The sequence below is a fragment of the Pristiophorus japonicus genome, chromosome 2 (assembly GCF_044704955.1).
Source record: "Pristiophorus japonicus isolate sPriJap1 chromosome 2, sPriJap1.hap1, whole genome shotgun sequence".
NCBI classification, from domain to species: Eukaryota; Metazoa; Chordata; class Chondrichthyes; family Pristiophoridae; genus Pristiophorus; species Pristiophorus japonicus.
In genome coordinates, this window is record NC_091978.1 from 369,667,626 (window position 1) to 369,686,324 (window position 18,699).

Here is an 18,699-nt window from a genome sequence, read left to right on the forward strand (position 1 = left end):
ATCAGTGTCGGTTTAAATAGTACATTTGTAAAGGCTCTTCGAGACTGGGGCATCTCCAGCGCATGTGTCCGCAACTGAGCAAGCGTGCTGCGACACACCATGTGGAGGATGATGACCAGTTTAGCACGAATCCAGATATGCAATCTGAGATACCAGAGGAGAAAGTGTATGGACTGTATTCGTTCCTAACAAAAGAGCCAACCGATAATGATTAATGGGAAACTTAAAGGTATGCCAGTACGGATGGAATTGGACACGGGTGCGAGTCAATCAATAATGAGCCACAGGACATTCGACAAGCTGTGGGATACTAAGGCTGTGAGGTCTAAGCTGAGTCCAGTCAATGCCAAGTTGTGTACGTACACTAAAGAACTCATAACGGTGATTGGCAGTGCAGTAGTCAAGGTGTCATATGATGGTGCGGTTCACAATTTACCGTTATGGATTGTTCCAGGCAATAGTCCAACACTGTTCGGCAGGAATTGGCTAGAAAAAAAATCAAATGGAATTGGAACGATATCAAAGCGTTGTCGTCAAGAGGATGATACTCCATGTGCTCAAGTGCTGAGCAAGTTCCCCTCACTGTTTGAACCAGGCATTGGCAATTTCACGGGAGCCAAGATGCAGATCCACGTGGACTCGAATGCAAGACCTGTCCATCATAAAGGTCGGGCGGTTCCGTACAAGGTCGAAATCAAACTGGACAGACTCCAGCGTGAAGGGGCATATCACTGGTCGAATTTAACAAATGGGCCAGCCCTATTGTTACTGTGTTGAAAAGTGATGGCACTGTCAGGATTTGTGGAGACTACAAGGTTACGATCAACTGAGTTTCGAAACAGGATCAATACCTGTTACCGAAGGCTGATGACCTGTTTGCAATGCTAGCCGGGGGGGAAGTCGTTCACTAAACTGGATCTGATGTTGGCCTACAGGAGTTGGTCGAGACATCGAAGAAACTTACATGCATCAACACTCAAAGGACTGTTTATCTACAACAGGTGTCCTTTCGGAATTCGCTCGGCTGCAGCCATATTTCAGAGGAACATGGAGAGTCTACTGAAGTCCGTCCCTAGAACCATCGTGTTCCAAGATGACAGCCTGGTCACAGGTAATGACACCGCTAAACATCTGAGCAACTTGGAAGAGGTTCTACATTGTCTGGAAGGTGGGACTCAGACTGAAACGTTCGAAGTGCATCTTCATGGCACCGGAAGTCAAATTCCTGTGGAAGAAAATTGCTGCTGATGGCATCAGGCCTATAGACTCGAAAACCAAGGCCATCAAAAATGCACCCAAGCCTCAGAATGTGACGGAGCTGTGTTTGTTCCTTGGTCCAATCAACTACTTCGGTAATTTCCTACCTATATTGAGCACTTCATTAGAGCCACTGCACATGCTGCTCAGAAAAGGAGACAACTAAGTTTGAGGTGCATCTCAAAATAGAGCTTTTGAGAAAGCTACTCATCTGCTTTGCTACAACAAGCTGCTGGTATGTTATGATCCGTGTAAGCGTCTACTATTGGCCTGTGATGCTTCGTCATATGGAGTTGGTTGCGTGCTCCAACAAGCTAATGAGTCAGGTAAACAAAACCTGTTGTGTATGCTTCTAAAAGTTTGTCAAAGGCGGAAAGAGCCTACAGCATGGTAGAAAAAGCATTAGCCTGTGTGTATGGGGTTTATGGGGTTAAAAAGATGCATCAGTACCTGTTTGGTCTTCGGTGTGAACAAGCTAATCATTGCATTGTTTTCGGAAAACAAAGGTATCAATACCAATGCATCATTCTGCATCCAGAGGTGGGCACTTACATTATCTGCCTATGATTATGTCATTCGCTATAGACCTGGCACCGAGAATTGTGCCATTGCCCACACCGGAGGTGGAGACGCCACAACCTGCAGACCTACTATTAGTTATGGATGCTTTTGAAAGTGAAGGAACCCCCGTAGCGGCTCAACAAGTTAAGACCTGGACCAAACAGGACCCGATATTATCGGTTGTGAAACGCTGTGTCCTTAGTGGTGATTGGTCTGCCATACCTAAGCAAATAAGTGATGAGATCAAACCTTACAACTGTCGCAAAGACGAACTATCCATTCAGTCAGATTGTTTACTGTAGGGTAATCGTATTGTTATGCCTAAGAAAGGCAGAGAGAAATTTGTACATGATCGACATAGCACTCATCCCGGTATTGTCATGATGAAAACCATTGCCAGGTCTCATGTATGATGGCCTGGAATTGACTTTGATCTGGAATCATGTGTGCATCAGTGCAACACTTGCATGCAGCTAAGTAAAGCGCCAGCGGAATCGCTGCTGAGTCTGTGGTCTTGGCCATCTAAACCATGGTCCAGGATCCACATCGACTTTGCAGGTCCCTTCCTGGGAAAGATGGTTTTAGTTGTGGTGGATGCATATTCCAAGTGGATAGAGTGTAAAACCATTGAGAGCCTTCGTGTCATATTTGCCACTCATGGTCTGCCTGACATCGTTGTAAGCGACAACGGATCTTGCTTCACTAGTCTGGAGTTTCAAGAGTTCATGAAACTCAGTGGTATCAAACATGTGAGGTCAGCACCATTCAAACATGCATCGAATGGTCAAGCAGAGCGTGCTGTCCAAATCATCAAGCAGAGTATGAAACGTGTAACTCAAGGTTCACCGCAGACTCGCTTGGCATGCAAATTGCTTAGTTACAGGACAAGACCCCACTCGCTTACCGGGGTCTCCCCTGCTGAACTATTGATGAAGAGAGGTTTCAAGAACAAGCTTTCTCTTGTCCACCCTGATTTGAATAATCATGTTAAATACCGACGTCAAAGTCAGCAGTGGTATCATGATCGCGACATTTCTGATATCGATCCTTTGTATGTTAATTATGGTCCCAAGTGGATCGCCTGTACTGTTACGGCCAAGGAGGGTAACAGAGTGTTTATTGTCAAGCTCAAGAATGGGCAGACATGCAGGAAATACATTGATCAGATAAAGCTGCGGCATACGGATGAACCGGAACAGTCTGAAGAAGACACAATGAGTGACCAACCAACCTACCCTCAGTCATCAGAGATATCCGCTGTCATTAATGAATCTGGACTTTCAATCCCTGGCATGGTCATTGCCACTCCCATCAGATCAGCTACTCAGCCCCCAGTCATAACAGACTCAAAACATTCGCCCAAGGCTGGAGTTGAACTGAGACGATCAACTCGGGAGTGGAAAGCCCCGGACCGTCTCCATTTGTAAAAAGACTGTTACTAATCTCTTAAAGGGGTTTGTATGTATGCTTGGGGTTACTAGCCACCAGGTGGCACCACTGTTGGAGGTCACTGGGCTGTACGCACGTGTGCGCGGCCCAGGTATAAAAGGCAAGCCATCATGTAATGTAATCACTTTGGACCCTAATAAAGCAGAGCCAGGTTTGTAACTGTGTTAGTTTACAGTATTCAGTCTATCGAGTTATTAGATACACAACACCTACAGACTTTACAAATTAAATAGAAGTTCTGGTAATTATGCCCATCAAACCTTTGCATGTGTAAGACTTGAGGTGAAGAACAAAAATAAAGTTCCAGGTTTAAACCGAGACCACTATTTAATTTGTTAACCAGAGCATTACCCTCATCATTTCAATTAAATTGGCATATTACTGGGGGCTGAAAATATTAGTAGAATTCCTGTCATTCTAAATATGAGAATTATCACCGGTACACTTTAGTCGACACCAACACCTTGGCTCACCGTGTTTGCAAACATTGCACCACCACACCTGTGCCGCGAATATGCAGTCTCCAGAGAATGCAACTGCAAAGGTATGCCGATCCAAGCTGACTTGAACGATTTACCATCAACCCGTCTCAAATCTAGGTGGCCATTTTGGACCATCGCTGAAGCTCTTCAGCCTCGATGACCGACGGCGAAATGCTTGGATGAACTGTGACATACAGAATGGATTCCTTATCGAGGAGCCCACAGTACAACCTGAAGGATTAAACCTTCCTCGCAAACAGTGGACAACCAGCCTCAGAACTGGCCATGGTAGATGCTGCCACCTTCTCCATAAATGGAAGATTAAAGCATCCCCATCATGTGACTGGAGCTCCTAATATCAGACCCTGGAGCACATTACTGAGCACTGTCCTCAGAGGAAATTCGCAGGCAGCCTACAAGATGTCCATGTTGTTACACGGAAGCTTTGGCCTGGTTAACCGACTTAGATATTGACATTGGATTTGATACTACCATAAGAAAGATGATAAAATTAGTGTCAATTGATTCAATTTTGTTACGATACCATTGTGATATCTCCAATACCCTTTATCCTCAATGTAAAGAATGTTGCTCAATTTAAGGAATAATAATTTGATGGTGTAGAACAATTTCAGAAATGAACGATATCTAACCAAAAGGACATACAATGTGGCCAAGACGAGTGGGAGGCCAAAGGATTGGGAAACTTTTAAAAGCCAGCAAAGAACGACTAAAAAAATAAAAAGAGGGAAGATAGATTATGAAAGTAAACTAGCACAAAATATAAAAACAGATAGAGTTTCTACAGGTACATAAAAAAGAAAAGAGTGGTTAAAGTAAATATTGGTCCCATGGAGGATGAGACTGGGGAATTAATAATGGGGGAACAGGGGAATGGCAGAGACTTTGAACAAATAGTTTGTATCAGTCTTCACAGTAGAAGACACTAAAAACATCCCAATAGACGAAATCAAGGGGCTATAGGGAGGGAGGAACTTAATACAATCACTATCACTAAAGCAGTAGTACTTGGTAAAATAATGAGACTAAAAGCAGACAAGTCTCCTGGACCTGATGGCTTGCATCCTAGAGTCCTAAAAGAAGTGGCTGCAGAAATAGTGGATGCATTGGTTGTAATCTACCAAAACTCCCTGGATTCTGGGGAGGTCCCAGTGGATTGGAAAACCGAAAATATAATGCCCCTATTTAAAAAAGGAGGCAGACGGAAAGCAAGAAGCTATAGACCAGTTAGCCTAACATCTATCGTTGGGAAAATGCTGGAGTCCATTATTAAGGAAGCAGTAGCAGGATATTTGGAAAAGCATAATTCAATCAAGCAGAGTCAGCATGGTTTTATGAAAGGGAAATCATGTTTGACAAATTGCTGGAGTTCTTCGAGGATGTAACAAGCAAGATGGATAAGGAAGAACCAGTGGATGTGGTGTATTTGGATTTCCAGAGGGCATTCGATAAGGTGCCACATAAAAGGTTACTGCACAAGATAAAAGTTCACGGGGTTGTGGGTAATATATTAGCATGGATTGAGGATTGGCTAACTAATAGAAAAGAGAGAGTCAGGATAACAGTAACTAGTGGGGTGCCACAGGGATTGGTGCTGGGGCATCAACTATTTACAATCTATACTAATGACTTGGATGAAGGGACCGAGTGTAATGTAGCCAAGTTTGCTGATGGTACAAAGATGGGTGGGAAAGCAAATTTTGAGGAAGACAAAGAATCTGCAAAGGGATATAGCCAGGCTAAATGAGTGGGTAAAAATTTGGCAGATGGGAGTACAATGTAGGAAAATGTGAGGTCATGCACTTCGGAAGAAAAAAATAGAAAAGCAGATTATAATTTAAATGAAGAAAAATTGCAAAGTGCTGCAGTACAGAGGGACCTGGGGTTCCTTGTGCATGAAACACAAAAAGTTAGTATGCAGGTATAGCAAGTAATCAGGAAGGCAAATGGAATGTTGGCCTTTATTGCAAGGGAGATAGAGTATAAAAGCAGGGAAGTCCTGCTAAACTGTACAGGGTATTGGTGAGGTCACACCTGGAGTACTGCGTGCAGTTTTGGTCTCCATATTTAAGGAAGGATATATTTGCATTGGTACCTGTTCAGAGAAAGTTCATTAGTTTGATTCCGGAGATGAGCGGATTGACTTATGAAGATAGGTTGAGTAGGTTGGGTCTATACTCATTGGAGTTCAGAAGAATGAGAGGTGATCTTATCGAAACATACAAGATAATGAGAGGGCTGGGCAAGTTGGATGCAGAGTATATTTCCACTCATAGGGGAAATTAAAACTAGGGGGCATAGTCTCAGAATAAGGGCCACCCATTTAAAACTGAGATGAGGAGGAATTTCTTCTCTCAGAGGGTTGTAAATCTGTGGGATTCTCTGCCCCAGAGAGCTGTGGAGGCTGGGTCATTGAATATATTTAAGGTGGAGATAGACAGATTTTTGAGCGATAATGGAATAAACATAAGAACATAAGAACTAGGAGCAGGAGTAGGCCATAAGGCCCCTCGAGCCTGCTCCGCCATTCAATAAGATCATGGCCGATCTGATTATGGACTCAGCTCCACTTCCTTGCCCGCTCCCCATTACTCCTTATCCCTTTATCGTTTAAGAAACTGTCTATTACTGTCTTAAATTTATTTAATGTCCCAGCTTCCACAGCTCTCTGAGGCAGCAAATTCCAGAGATTCACAACCTTCAGAGAAGAAATTTCTCCTCATCTCAGTTCTAAATGGGCGGCCCCTTATTCTAAGATCATGCCCTCTAGTTCTAGTCTCCCCCACCAGTGGAAACATCCTCTCTGCATCCACCTTGTCAAGCCCTCTCATAATTTTATATGTTTCTCATTCTTTTGAATTCCAGTGAGGAGAGGGCCAATCTACTCAACCTTTCCTCATAAGACAACCCCCTCATCCCCGGGATCAACCTAGTGAACCTTCTCTGAACTGCCTCTACAGCAAGTATATCCTTTCGTAAATATGGAAACCAAAACTGAATGTAGTATTCCAGGTGAGGACTCACCAATACCCTGTACAGTTGTAACAAGACTGCCCTGCTTTTATACTCCATCCCCTTTGCAATAAAAGCCACGATATCACTGGCCTTGCTGTACCTGCATACTATCCTCTTGTGTTTCATGCACAAGTACCCCCAGGTCCCGCTGTACTGCAGCACTTTGCAATCTTTCTCCATTTAAATAATAACTTGCTCTTTAATTTATTCTGCCAAAGTGCATGACCTCACATGTTCCAACATTATACTCCATCTGACAAATTCTTGCCCACTAATTTACCCTACGTCCTCCTGCAGCCTCTTTATTTCCTCCTCACACATTGCCCTTCCTCCCATCTTTGTAACGTCAGCAAACTTGGCTACGTTACACTCAGTCCCTTCTTCCAAGTCGTTAATATAGATTGTAAATAGTTGGGGTCCCAGCACTGATCCCTGCGGCATCCCACTCATTACTGATTGCCAACCAGAGAATGAACCATTTATCCCGACTCTCTGTTTTCTGTTTGTCAGCCAATCTTCTATCCATGCTAATATATTACCCCCAACCCAGTGAACTCTTATCTTGTGCAGTAACCTTTTGTGTGGCACCTTGTCAAATGCCTTCTGGAAGTCCAAATACACCACATCCACTGGTTCCCCTTTATCCACCCTGTTCGTTACATCCTCAAAGAATTCCAGCAAATTTGTCGAACATGACTTCCCCTTCATAAATCCATGCTGACTTTGCCTGACTGAATTTTGCTTTTCCGAATGTCCTGTTACTGCTTCTTTAATAATGGACTCCAACATTTTCCCAACCGCAGATGTTAGGCTAACTGGTCTATAGTTTCCTGCTTTTTGTCTGCCTCCTTTTTTGAATAGGGGCATTACATTTGCAGTTTTCCAATCTGCTGGGACCTCCACAGAATCCAGGGAATTTTGGTAAATTACAACCAATGTATCCACAATCCCTGCTGCTGCTTCTCTTAAGACCTTAGGATGCAAGTCATTAGGGCGAGGGGATTTATCTGCCTTTCGTCCCATTATCTTATTACAATCGCCTCCTTAGTGATTGTGATTGTGTTAAGTTCCTCCCCCCCCCCCCCCCCCGATAGCCCCTTGACTATCCACTGTTGGAATATTGTTAGTGTCTTCTACCGTAAAAACTGATACAAACTACTTGTTCAGAGTTTCTGTCATCTCCATGTTCCCCATTACTAATTCCCCGGTCTCGTCCTCTAAAGGACCAACATTTACTTTAGCCACTCTTTTTCTTTACCTATAAAAACTCTTACCATCTGTTTTTATATTTTGTGCTAGTTTACTTTCATAGGGCCCAAGTTTCCACATGATTCGCGCCTGATTTTTTAGGAGCAACTGGTGGAGAACGGACTATTTTAGAAATCGCAATTCTCCACATTTTTTTTTCTGCAGTTCTAGTCAGGTAGAACAGTTCCAGTTTAGAACAGAATTTTTTCTTCAAAAGGGGACGTGTCCGGCCACTGACGCCTGATTTGAAAGTTTCCACAGTGAAAATGTACTCCAAACTAAAGTAGAATGGCGCCAGTGAAGATTTTTGTAGAACTGAAAAAACCTGTTCTACACATTAAAAAATCAGGCGCAGGTTACAAATTAGGCGCCCAGAACGAGGTGGGGGGAAAGGGAACTCATTAAATTCGACAATAAATCCTTATTTATACTTCTACAAATATTATACAAATAAATCCAACCTGAATAAACAATTATAAGCCAAGAAAAGATTAAATAAACCATCTTCCTACCTGTGTGAAAGTGCTTCAGCCAGGGTTAATTCTGCAGCTGTTCGTGCCGCTGAGCGAGAGAGGGAGGGAGAGAGGGGAGAGAGAGAAGGGGAGAGGGAGGGAGGGAGGGGAGGGAAGAGGTGGGGGGGGTCGGGGAAGAGGAGGGGGGGAAGAGGAGGGGGGGGTCGGGGAAGAGGGGGAGGGGTCAGGGAACAGGAGCGGGTGTCGGGTCGGGGGGAGTGGGTCTCGGGGGGGGGGGGGGAGAGCGGGTCTCTGGTCTCGGTCGGGGCGGGGGGGGGGAGCGTGTCTCGGGGGGGAGCGGGGGTCGGGTCTGGTCGGCGGGGGGGGGAGCGAGTGTCGGGTCTGGTCGGGGGGGGAGCAGGAGCTGGCCGTGGGAGGAGCCTCATTCACGCAGCCCCAGTGAGGCCATTGGGCCAGGGCTAGGGGCTGCGTGCTTCGGGCCCCTCCCACACAGTTCGGCGCCTGGAGCTACTGCACTTGCGTGCCGACTGTAGCGCGCATGTGCAGAGGTCCCGGCACTGTTTTCAGTGCAGGGACCTGGCTCCGCCCCCCCACAGCTCGTGCCGGCTGCGCCGAGTGCCACAGGACCTGTAAGTCGGTGGAGAATACCGAGGATTTTTTTAGGCGCCGTTTTAGGCGCGAAAAACGGGCGCCCAGCTTGGAGGGGCACCCGTTTTTTTTCTTGTGGAAACTTGGGCCCTTTGTCCATCTTCCCTTTCTTAATCATTTTTTTAGTCATTCTTCGCTAGCTTTTAAAAGCTTCCCAATCTTCTGTCCTCCCACTAGTTTTGGCCACTTTGTATGCCCTTGTTTTTAAATCGGATACCGTCCTTTATTTCTTTAGTTAGCCACAGATGGCTTTCTTTTCTCTTGTACCCTTTCCTCCTTATTGTAATGTATTTTTCTTGAGAGTTGTAAATATCTCTTTAAATGTACACCACTGTTCATCAACTGTCCCACACTTCAATCTGTTTTCCCAGTCCATTTTAGCCAACTCTGCCTGATACCTTCATAGTCTCCTTTATTTAAGCTTAGTACGCTGGCTAGAGGGTTATGGGGAATGCGTAGGGAAGTGGAACTGAGTCCATGACCAGATCAGCCACGATGGTGGACAGGCTCGAGGGGTCAAATAGCCGACTTCTGTTCTTATGTTTAAAAATAAATGTATTGCATAAGTTGTATGACTTTATTCCAAAATGCAGTATGTCTAGCCCACACAAAAGTATCAGGAGTTCATCAAATTTTCAAACTTTGAATGTGTTGTCAGCTGCAAATAGATCTCCATCACAATTCTAATTACAGAAAAACAAAACGGTTTGGCATTAATGTCGTAAATTTTAAAATCAACAAAGTCAGTTGTCACTTACATGAAAATCTTCTTTTCGGTGATAAACAGCTCAATAACAGATAGGCTGCTAAAACACTGATTGGTGTTCAAGAAGAACATTGCACCTACTCTGAAAGAAAGCAGAAATTACATGAGTGGATGTTACTTGTAACATATTTGCCCATTGCAACATCAACAACAACTTGTATTTATACAGCGCCTTTAATGTAGTAAAATGTCCCAAGGTGCTTCACTGGAGTGTTATAAAACAAAATGTGACATTGAGCCGCATAAGGAGATAATAGGACAGGTGACCATAAGCTTGGTCAAAGAGGTAGGTTTTAAGGACCAAATCAGAGGAGGAGAGGCGCGGAGAGGTTTAGGTAGGGAATTGCAGAGCTTAGGGCTCAGGCAGCTGAAGGCATGGCCACCAATAGTGGGGCACAGGAAATATGGCTGCACAAGTGTCCAGATTTGGAGGAGTGCAAATATCTTGTTGGGCTGGAGTAGGTTACAGAGATAGGGAGGGGCGAGGCCATGGAGGGATTTGAAAAAAAGGATGAAATTAATATCTCCTTTAAAATGAGTTTTATTTCAGTAAGCAAACAGCTATTTATAAATTTTCACAATGAAGCTTACGTGTGTAAGATTCTATTTTCTAAATGATCACAGTTAATTGAGAAGATTATAGGGTTAATTTATTCATGGTTAACAAGCTAAAGGATTAAAACAGGGGCTCAGTATCAAATGTTGTTGGATAATGCTCCTGCGAAGCACTTTGGGACGCTATACTACATTAAAGGCACTATATAAATGCAAGTTGTTGTTATACTGGCCTGTCATCTGTCATGTTCTTCTTAGGGACTTAGATTTTTCAATTAAGAGATGAAAACTGTGAAACTCTACTAACCTGTTCTGAATTCCAGTCATATCATCTTGCACTCCAAAAAATATGGCTCCCATAATCAGACCCAGAATAAGTGAAACCATCACCTAATGAAATGAGCAAAATTGGTTAGAATAAAGAAATGTTTCAAAATTGTATGTTCTCCCCTCCCCCCACCGCCTCCCAGTTCTTATGTTTCTATCCATTTTCTCCCCTGCTGAAGAACATGGACTCCTTGGTGGGGGGTACACAGTTCCACCAGCATTGGGTTGCCTTCTGGTCCTCAGACGAGTGGCCATTCTCCATGCCTAAGCCAAGAGAGAGAGCCTTGGAGGCAACACAACTGATGCTGATCCCACCTTTGCTTGCCGACAGTGCACATGGACTATCCATTGGTAATTGTTGGGGAGTGCATCAGGAGGAGGAACCGCAGCAGATGGTCTCTTCCTTACCTTTAAAGGGAGTTTAGATCAACTGTGGAACTCCCACTTCCCCAGTCAAACTGAGCAAAGACTGGGAATTGAATCAAGAACCTTCCTGGAGTCTGTGGCTCGGCTACCAATACTTAAACCAGCTGAACCGTCAAGTGCCATTAGGAAAGTAAACAGAATTGTGCAGAAACATTGGTCAACACCATGCAAGATATTTGGGGCTGGATCTTCGCCCTCTGTTAGCACCCTGGAGGGTCTGCAATGGTGGCAGTAAGCACTTCCGGGCGGGTGGCCAGCTTCCAGCTCCCCGCCGGGACTTTCGGTGCCGGTTTGGACAGAGCGTGGAACATTACCGCCCGGAAGATACAAGCCGGTGTGCAACGCCCCGGCTCAATTTTTGGCTCCCGCCCGATCCGTAGCACCCCGCAGAGCGCCCCCTGCTGGGACCGCCTGTGGAAGCTCGCAGTTCGAGCTGCAGCGGCCGCAGTGAGGTCAGTCATGTCCACCTCAGGTAAGTGTGATTGTTTTTTTTTCGCGATATATGTTGTGGTAGCGTGCCTTATGTATTGGAAATATTTTTGATGTTTTTTTTTCAGGTTTTTCTTTCCTCCACCCACCCCGCAGGCCCCTCTCGGAGCGCTCCGAGGCCGGCTGTTTAGCTCGGGATTTTCGCTTGCTCAGCCAGCCTAGCGCCCTGAGAGAGGTGTACAACGCCTCCCTTAGCGCTCCGCCCCATACTCAGGGCCCAGGTGCCGAATTTTGCTGACTGAGCTGCAAACTGTTCCCGGGCGCAAACATTACCGCCCCGAAATGAGCAGAACCGAAAATCCAACCCATAGTCCCATCATTGAGGAAACTCATTCTACAAAAAGCATCCATTTAACTTTTTAGCTGAGCTTTCCAACCACTGAATCCAGTCATGCAAACTGCATTAAAGCACACCACTGCACTGCAGGAACAGCACCATGTTGCTGCATGGATGCGTGGCAATGAAAGGGATATGTAGCTACTGCATCTCTTCAGCAACTAAGACACCACCTTATTTTATTCAGTACCAGTGTGCTTCACAATATTACACAGTATCATGGGAGCTTTAAATGCTAAAATTAAAAGTCAAACAAGGAGGACAGTAGGCTGCTGAAATAAAATCGATGCGAGCGGAGTGCTAAGTTGAAGGAAAGAAAGACTTGCATTTATATAGCGCCTTTTACGACTCCCGGATGTCCCAAAGTTCTTTGCAGCCAATGATTTGCTTTAAGTGCAATCACTAGGATTACATAGGATATACAGCACAGAAACAGGCCATTCAGCCCAACCAGTTCATGCCCACTGGAGCCTTCTCCCATCTTTCCTCATCTAAATCTATCCACGTAACCCTCTATTCCTTTCTCCCTCATATGGTTGTCCAGCCTCCTCTTAAATGCATCTATACTATTTGCTTCAACCACTCCCTGTGGCAGCGGGTTCCACATTGTCACCGCTCTTTGGGTAAAGAAGTTTCTCCTGAATTCCCCATTGGATTTCTGGGTGACTATCTTATATTGCTGGCCTCTAGTTATGCTCTTCCCCACAAGTGGAAACATTTTCTCTGTATCCACTCTATCAAAACCTTTTATAATTTTAAAGACCTCAGCCATTTTTAAAGAGTTGTAATGCAGGGAAATGCTGCAACCAATCTACGCACAGCAAGCTCCCACAAACAGCCTTGAGATAATGGCCATATAAACTATTGGTTGGCCAATATATATTGGCCCAGGACACTAAAGGTAGTCACCTCAGAGTCTTGTTGCACTGCCAGCAAGGAAATAGCTCCGACCCTCCAGTTATGCGAAGTGTCCAATGGATTATTGAAGAAAAATAACTTGTAATTTAATTACTGGCCAGACACTAAAGGGAAGTTTATTAGACTATTTAAAGGAACATTGTTCTGCCAAAATGGGAAAGCAGGTATTACACCTCCAGCCAGCTCATGCTGTACTTGACCAGGGAGTACCAAATACTGAGAAGTACAAACGGTTGGAAAGTATTCCATTCTGCAACATTAACAAGGATCATAATAATGAGCACAAAAATACAATTAAAATGTTATCTTTACCATCTTTCAACTTAGTGCATTCCTGAAAGAGCTGAGGCAATTTCTTTTTCAGGTCGTTCTTTGCCCAGAGAACATAGCCGACATATTTACTGAGGCGTACGAAAGCATGGCCTTACGCTAATCATCCGTAAGACAAAGATCATCCACCAACCAGCCTGTCCTCGCCACATAGCACTGCCCCCACCCCCCCACGCAAGTCATCAAGATCCACGGCGCGGCCATGGACATCGTGGACCATTTCCCATACCTCAGGAGCCTCCTATCAACAAGAGCAGGCATTGATGACGAGATTCAACATTGCCGCCAGTGCAGCCTTCGGCCTCCTGAGGAAAAGAGTGTTTGAAGACCAGGCCCTTAAAACTTCCACCAAGCTCATGGTTTACAGGGCTGTAGTAATACCCGCCCTCCTGTATGGCTCAGAGACATAGACCATATACAGCAGGACATCTCAAGTCGCTGAAGAGATACCATCAACGATGTCTCCGTAAGATCTGACAAATCCCCTGGGAGGACAGACGCATCAACATTAGTGTCCTCGAACAGGCCAACATCCCCAGCATTGAAGCACTGACCACACTTGATTAGCTCCGTGGGGTAGACCACATTGTTCACATGCCTGACACAAGACTTCTAAAGCAAGCGCTCTACTCGGAACTCCTTCATGGCAAACGAGCCAAAGGTGGGCAAAGGAAACGTTACAAGATCACCCTCAAAGCCTCCCTGACAAAATGCAACATCCCCACTGACACCTGGGAGTCCCTGGCCAAAGACCGCCCTAAGTGGAGGAAATGCATCCAGAAGGGCGCTGAGCACCTCGAGTCTCATCGCCGAGAGCATGCAGAAAACAAGCGCAGGCAGCGGAAAGAGCGTGCGGCAAACCAGTCCCACCCTCCCCTTCCCTCAACGACTATCTGCCCCACCTGTGATAGAGTTTGTGGCTCTCGTATTGGACTGTTTAGCCACCTAAGGACTCATTTTAAGTGTGGAAGCAAGTCCTCCATGATTCCGAGGGACTGCCTATGATCATGAGACAAGAACAGTGACTGTGCTTCAAAGTAATTTATATGAAGTGCTTTGAGATCAATGTCCCCTCTAATGTTTTTTCCCTGTGTGGGCCCTTTAAATCTGCTGCACAGCCGTGCATGTGCGGTATCTCCTCCAACAGCAGCAGGTAAGCGACCTGCACGGGACCTTGCGATTGATGCGCGGCCACACAACTTAGGGGGAAAACATTGTTTGGGATGTTTCGGACAGATTTGATGAGGCACTACATAAATCCAAGTCTTTCCTTTTTGTAAAATGCTCCAAGACCCTGTTCTCTATGTAGCCAGAAATAGCAGGAACTAAATGAGAGCAATCCTGTACTTGGAATTTCATCATCATGAAGCATTTAACAGTGGAAATATTCAATCTTACCTGAGCAACAGAAGCCTGGGGATTCCTAAGGAGGTTTTTGAATGATCGTTTAGTCACCCACTTCAGTTGCTGACAGAATGATGTTGCATATGTGATCCTTCGAGAAACTGATATAGAATCTCCATTTTTACCCTGAGACAGCTTGTTTAGTTCGGAGATCATTTCATGGTAGTGCGTGGATCTGGAGTAATCCTCGGCTAAGTTCTCTGCTATGGTCCTTTCCTTCTTTACAGCAGATTCATCAAGAGCCATTTCTTTGATGGAAGGAAAAATAAACATTTTAATAAGCATTTTAATCAAACCTGTTGTGGAAGAAAGAATCTATGAATCTATGGCTTATGGTTTTGCTATATTTGAAGAAATAATAGGACTAGAACACCACCCACACTTTTTAGCCTTAAAACTTAGAAATGTAATTAAATGACTATCTGGTATTAAAAGGGAGTCTCCTGATATTCTGCTTATCAGACTGTGAACAGGGTGAAATTATGCAAGGACAGATAGAGTGTGTGCCTCCCGAGATGACCTTTGTACTCACGGAACTAATGAATAAGATTCCTTTTCTCTTTCTGTATTCTATTTCTGTATAAAGATAGGGACAATTTGCTTGTAGAGCAGAGTCTTCTGCCTTGGTACGGTCCAAGCAGGCTCTCCGAGATCTCTCGCTTTTTAAAAATAAAATTCTCTCGAAGTGCAATTCTGAAAGTTTCCGCCTGAGTTAATTTAAGCTAAATATTTCCTCGACAGATTCTGGCGTAGTCGGCAGGATATCATTTAAAAAAAACGAGATCCAAAAGAACTAAATTTAACTTTTAAAGAGAAAAGTGGAATTTTAAGGACCTTCCTAGCTGAAAGGAGGAAGGTGCCTAGGCCGTCCTAGCAAAAGGGGGACAGGCCGCCGAGATCCCCTGAAGGGCGAGGCATAATTTAAGGTAGCTACCGCAAAGAAGCTAAAATAACAAAAAGGCAAAAGGAGACCCCGAGCTGAGAAGAAAAGAGAACACAGGTGAGCGCTTTGTAAATTATTGTATATTTTGTAGGATTGTCCTAACTCTCATTTCAGAAAAGATCGCGAGACGTTGCACCCGGAAGAATGGGAAACGGCTCTAGTCGAGCAGGGCGCTCGCGCCCAGCTCCTAGAAAAGGAAAGAAGGACGACCTCTCAACTGAAAGAATGAATGTACATCCTAAAACTGAGTAAAGAATCTGTAAGGTAGCAAAGCAACGAGAGAAGGTAGGAGATCCTATTGTGCCGCCCGGCTCGCCGGCGGACACTGTAATTAAAGAAACAGGAGACGACAGATACACGGTAACGTTTAGTAGCGATTTGTACGGTTGGTCTGATGGGGATTGGCAATATGGAGGAAGTTTTAAATTGTCCTTAATTGAGGAATGGAGACAGACCACCAAAGATGGGGCAGGGGACCCCACTTGGGATAAAAACTATATGGAGAATTGTTTTAAAAAATGGACTGAGGTGGCAAAAAGGCACCAGCCCCTGAAAAATAAAAAGAAAGAGGAGGAGGGCAAGGAGAAGCCCCCTCCCTCTTACAGCCCCCCGAGTGCCCCAGTTATGACCGCTTCCCCTGTCGGCTTATATCCCTGTCTTCCAACCACCAAGCCGGATGATTGGCAGGAAATTATAGAAATAGTGGCCGCCCAGCTAGATCAGGCCTCCAGGCGACGAGCCCACACACAAGACCCACCAGAAGATGAAAATGGAGAAGGGGGGGCGGATGAAGGAATCGAGAATAACGACACCCCCCTAACCCAGGAATGAGTACCAGGACCACTGTGAGGCAGGCTGATTCCACCACTATCCCCCCGTGTAATGATCGGAACAACTGCTGTTCTAAAGCCCTGGACACCGGGGGAGGCTCGGGATATGATATCAGCCGCCCCTAACCCTGTTAAGAAGCCAGTAGCCTTTCACAACTGGCTTGAGCAAACCTGTACCATATATAACCCCCTCCCCGGAGATGTGAAATTATTACTGCAGGCAGCATATGGGTCCTCTTGGCAGGGGGTGAAAGACATGTTCCCTATACCCGCTGGCGAAAATGGGGATTGGCGGGAAGACAATGAGGAAGAAGGAAATGAGTCCCGGGAACATTGGTTGCAACACAGGGGCAAGGATGCCATATTAAAGGGAGCTAAAAAGCACGGAGATATAGGGGAAGTCACACGCTGTCTGCAGAAAGCAGAAGAATCAATGATAGATTTTGCAGGTAGATGGAAAAATAGTTGGGACGAACATGCAGGAATCCCGATGGATCAAAATGAACCTTTGGCAGTATAAACCTTGCTAAATTGCATGTTGCCGCAACAAGCAAGAACATACAAAATTAAGGTCTTGGACTGGCAAGGAAAAAGTTGGAAAGAAACGATCACAGTAGTGGCCAACATGGATAGGGAGGGACTATTCACCTATAAGGAAAACAAGGCTAAAACAGGTCAGTACTATCAGCAAAAAGGAAGAGGACAAGCGCAGAATAATAGAGGAGGATATGGGGGACGAGGACGAGGAAGAGGGAGAGGACAGTGGCCCCAAAGAGACCGCTCCCAAGATGAGTGTAGAAATTGTGGAAGAAAAGGGCATTGGGCTCGCGATTGTAGGTGCCCCCCCGAAACAGGGTGGAGGATTGCAAGGGGGTTTCCCCGAACCTCCACCTCCCTTGGCCCCTCAGTTTTCGTTCTCTAACCCCAACCCGCACCAATCAGCATAGGGATGCCCCGGAGGCTTAGTGGTACAGGCGCCAGCCCTCCGCCTATCAGCGGACATAGAAGAAAACCCTCTGGCAGTAGTAAAAGTAGGAGACACTTATGTGAAGTTCCTGGTGGATACCGGTGCTACTATGTCTTCTGTACCATCCTCTGTGGGATTACCTGTAAGCAACACCACCGTCTTAAGTATGGGTGTGGCCGGTATCCCCATGAAAGAATTTTTATCTGAACCTACCAAATTGATAATTGAAGGACAACCAGTTAATGATGAGACTTTGAAAGTCTCTAAAACAACATCTCTCCCTTTATTGGGAAGACAGACTTTGTGCAAACTAGGAGCCACAATTTATTGCACAAAGGAAGGAATGTACATGGAGCTCCCTCCAAATAAAATTCATCAGTTCTTTAATGGGATTAAAGAAGAGAAAAGGGAGGATAACAAAGAAAAGGCTGCCCTCTATTGTTGGCAATTGAATGGCAATTTCTACTCCCCTTTGATACATGAAGTTATACAAAATTTAAAAGCTAAAATCGATCCCAATACTGAAGAATTAATGTATATAATTTTGACAAGCTTTGAGGCAGTTCAGCTTCACTGTACAGCCTGGTACACTCACCAAAGAGCTGAAACTTACCAGTGTCTGGTACAATCCTTTTTGAACAAAGAAGAAATAATAGAGGCTACGCCCCGCATTTATTTTGGACCCGAAGGATTGGGGGTAGCCATTGACTTGACACCCTTACAGCAGCAGCGGTATAGAGAAGCGAACTCGATACCCCATCTGACATTGGCTGTAAAACCGCCAGCGAAACCTAAAGATATGGGTCCGATGATTGTAGGAATAGAAAAAGAAAAACAGCAACAAGGTTATCAACCTTGGGCAGTAATAAAACTGCAAAATGTTCAGATAGACTTTATCACCCACAACAGGGGGATTCTCCAGTGGAAAGGTAAAAATCATGCCTCCACTTTTGAAAAACAGCAACCCCCGGAACAACCAAGCCCTAAGCTGTCAATGGCATTGAATCAAGTATCTTCTGAACTTTGGGCAAAGCATAAGAATCATGTTGGGCAAGTTCATTCTGCAGTACCCCATTGGGTACAATTGATAAAGAACGCCATGTTACCAAGCATTAGGCAGTACAGACTGCCTCCAGAGGCAGAAAATGGGATAGAGCCAGTCATTTCTGCATTGTTGGAACAAGGAGTTTTAAAAAAGACACAGAGCCCGTGTAGCACTCCGATACTGCCCATACCAAAGGTTAATAGGCCGA

At 45.1% G+C, this 18,699-nt stretch overlaps 1 protein-coding gene across 1 annotated transcript in view; it reads right to left on the reverse strand.

Moving 5' to 3' along the window:
* Positions 1-18,699, reverse strand: part of abcg2a (ATP-binding cassette, sub-family G (WHITE), member 2a) — a 116,073-nt gene that overhangs the window by 25,483 nt on the left and 71,891 nt on the right. The window contains exons 10-12 of the mRNA XM_070872997.1: positions 14,701-14,954; positions 10,783-10,865; positions 9,913-10,002 (exon numbers count right to left, since the gene is read on the reverse strand). Coding sequence (XP_070729098.1) covers positions 9,913-10,002; positions 10,783-10,865; positions 14,701-14,954 — 427 coding nt within the window. The remainder of the gene's footprint in view (positions 1-9,912; positions 10,003-10,782; positions 10,866-14,700; positions 14,955-18,699) is intronic.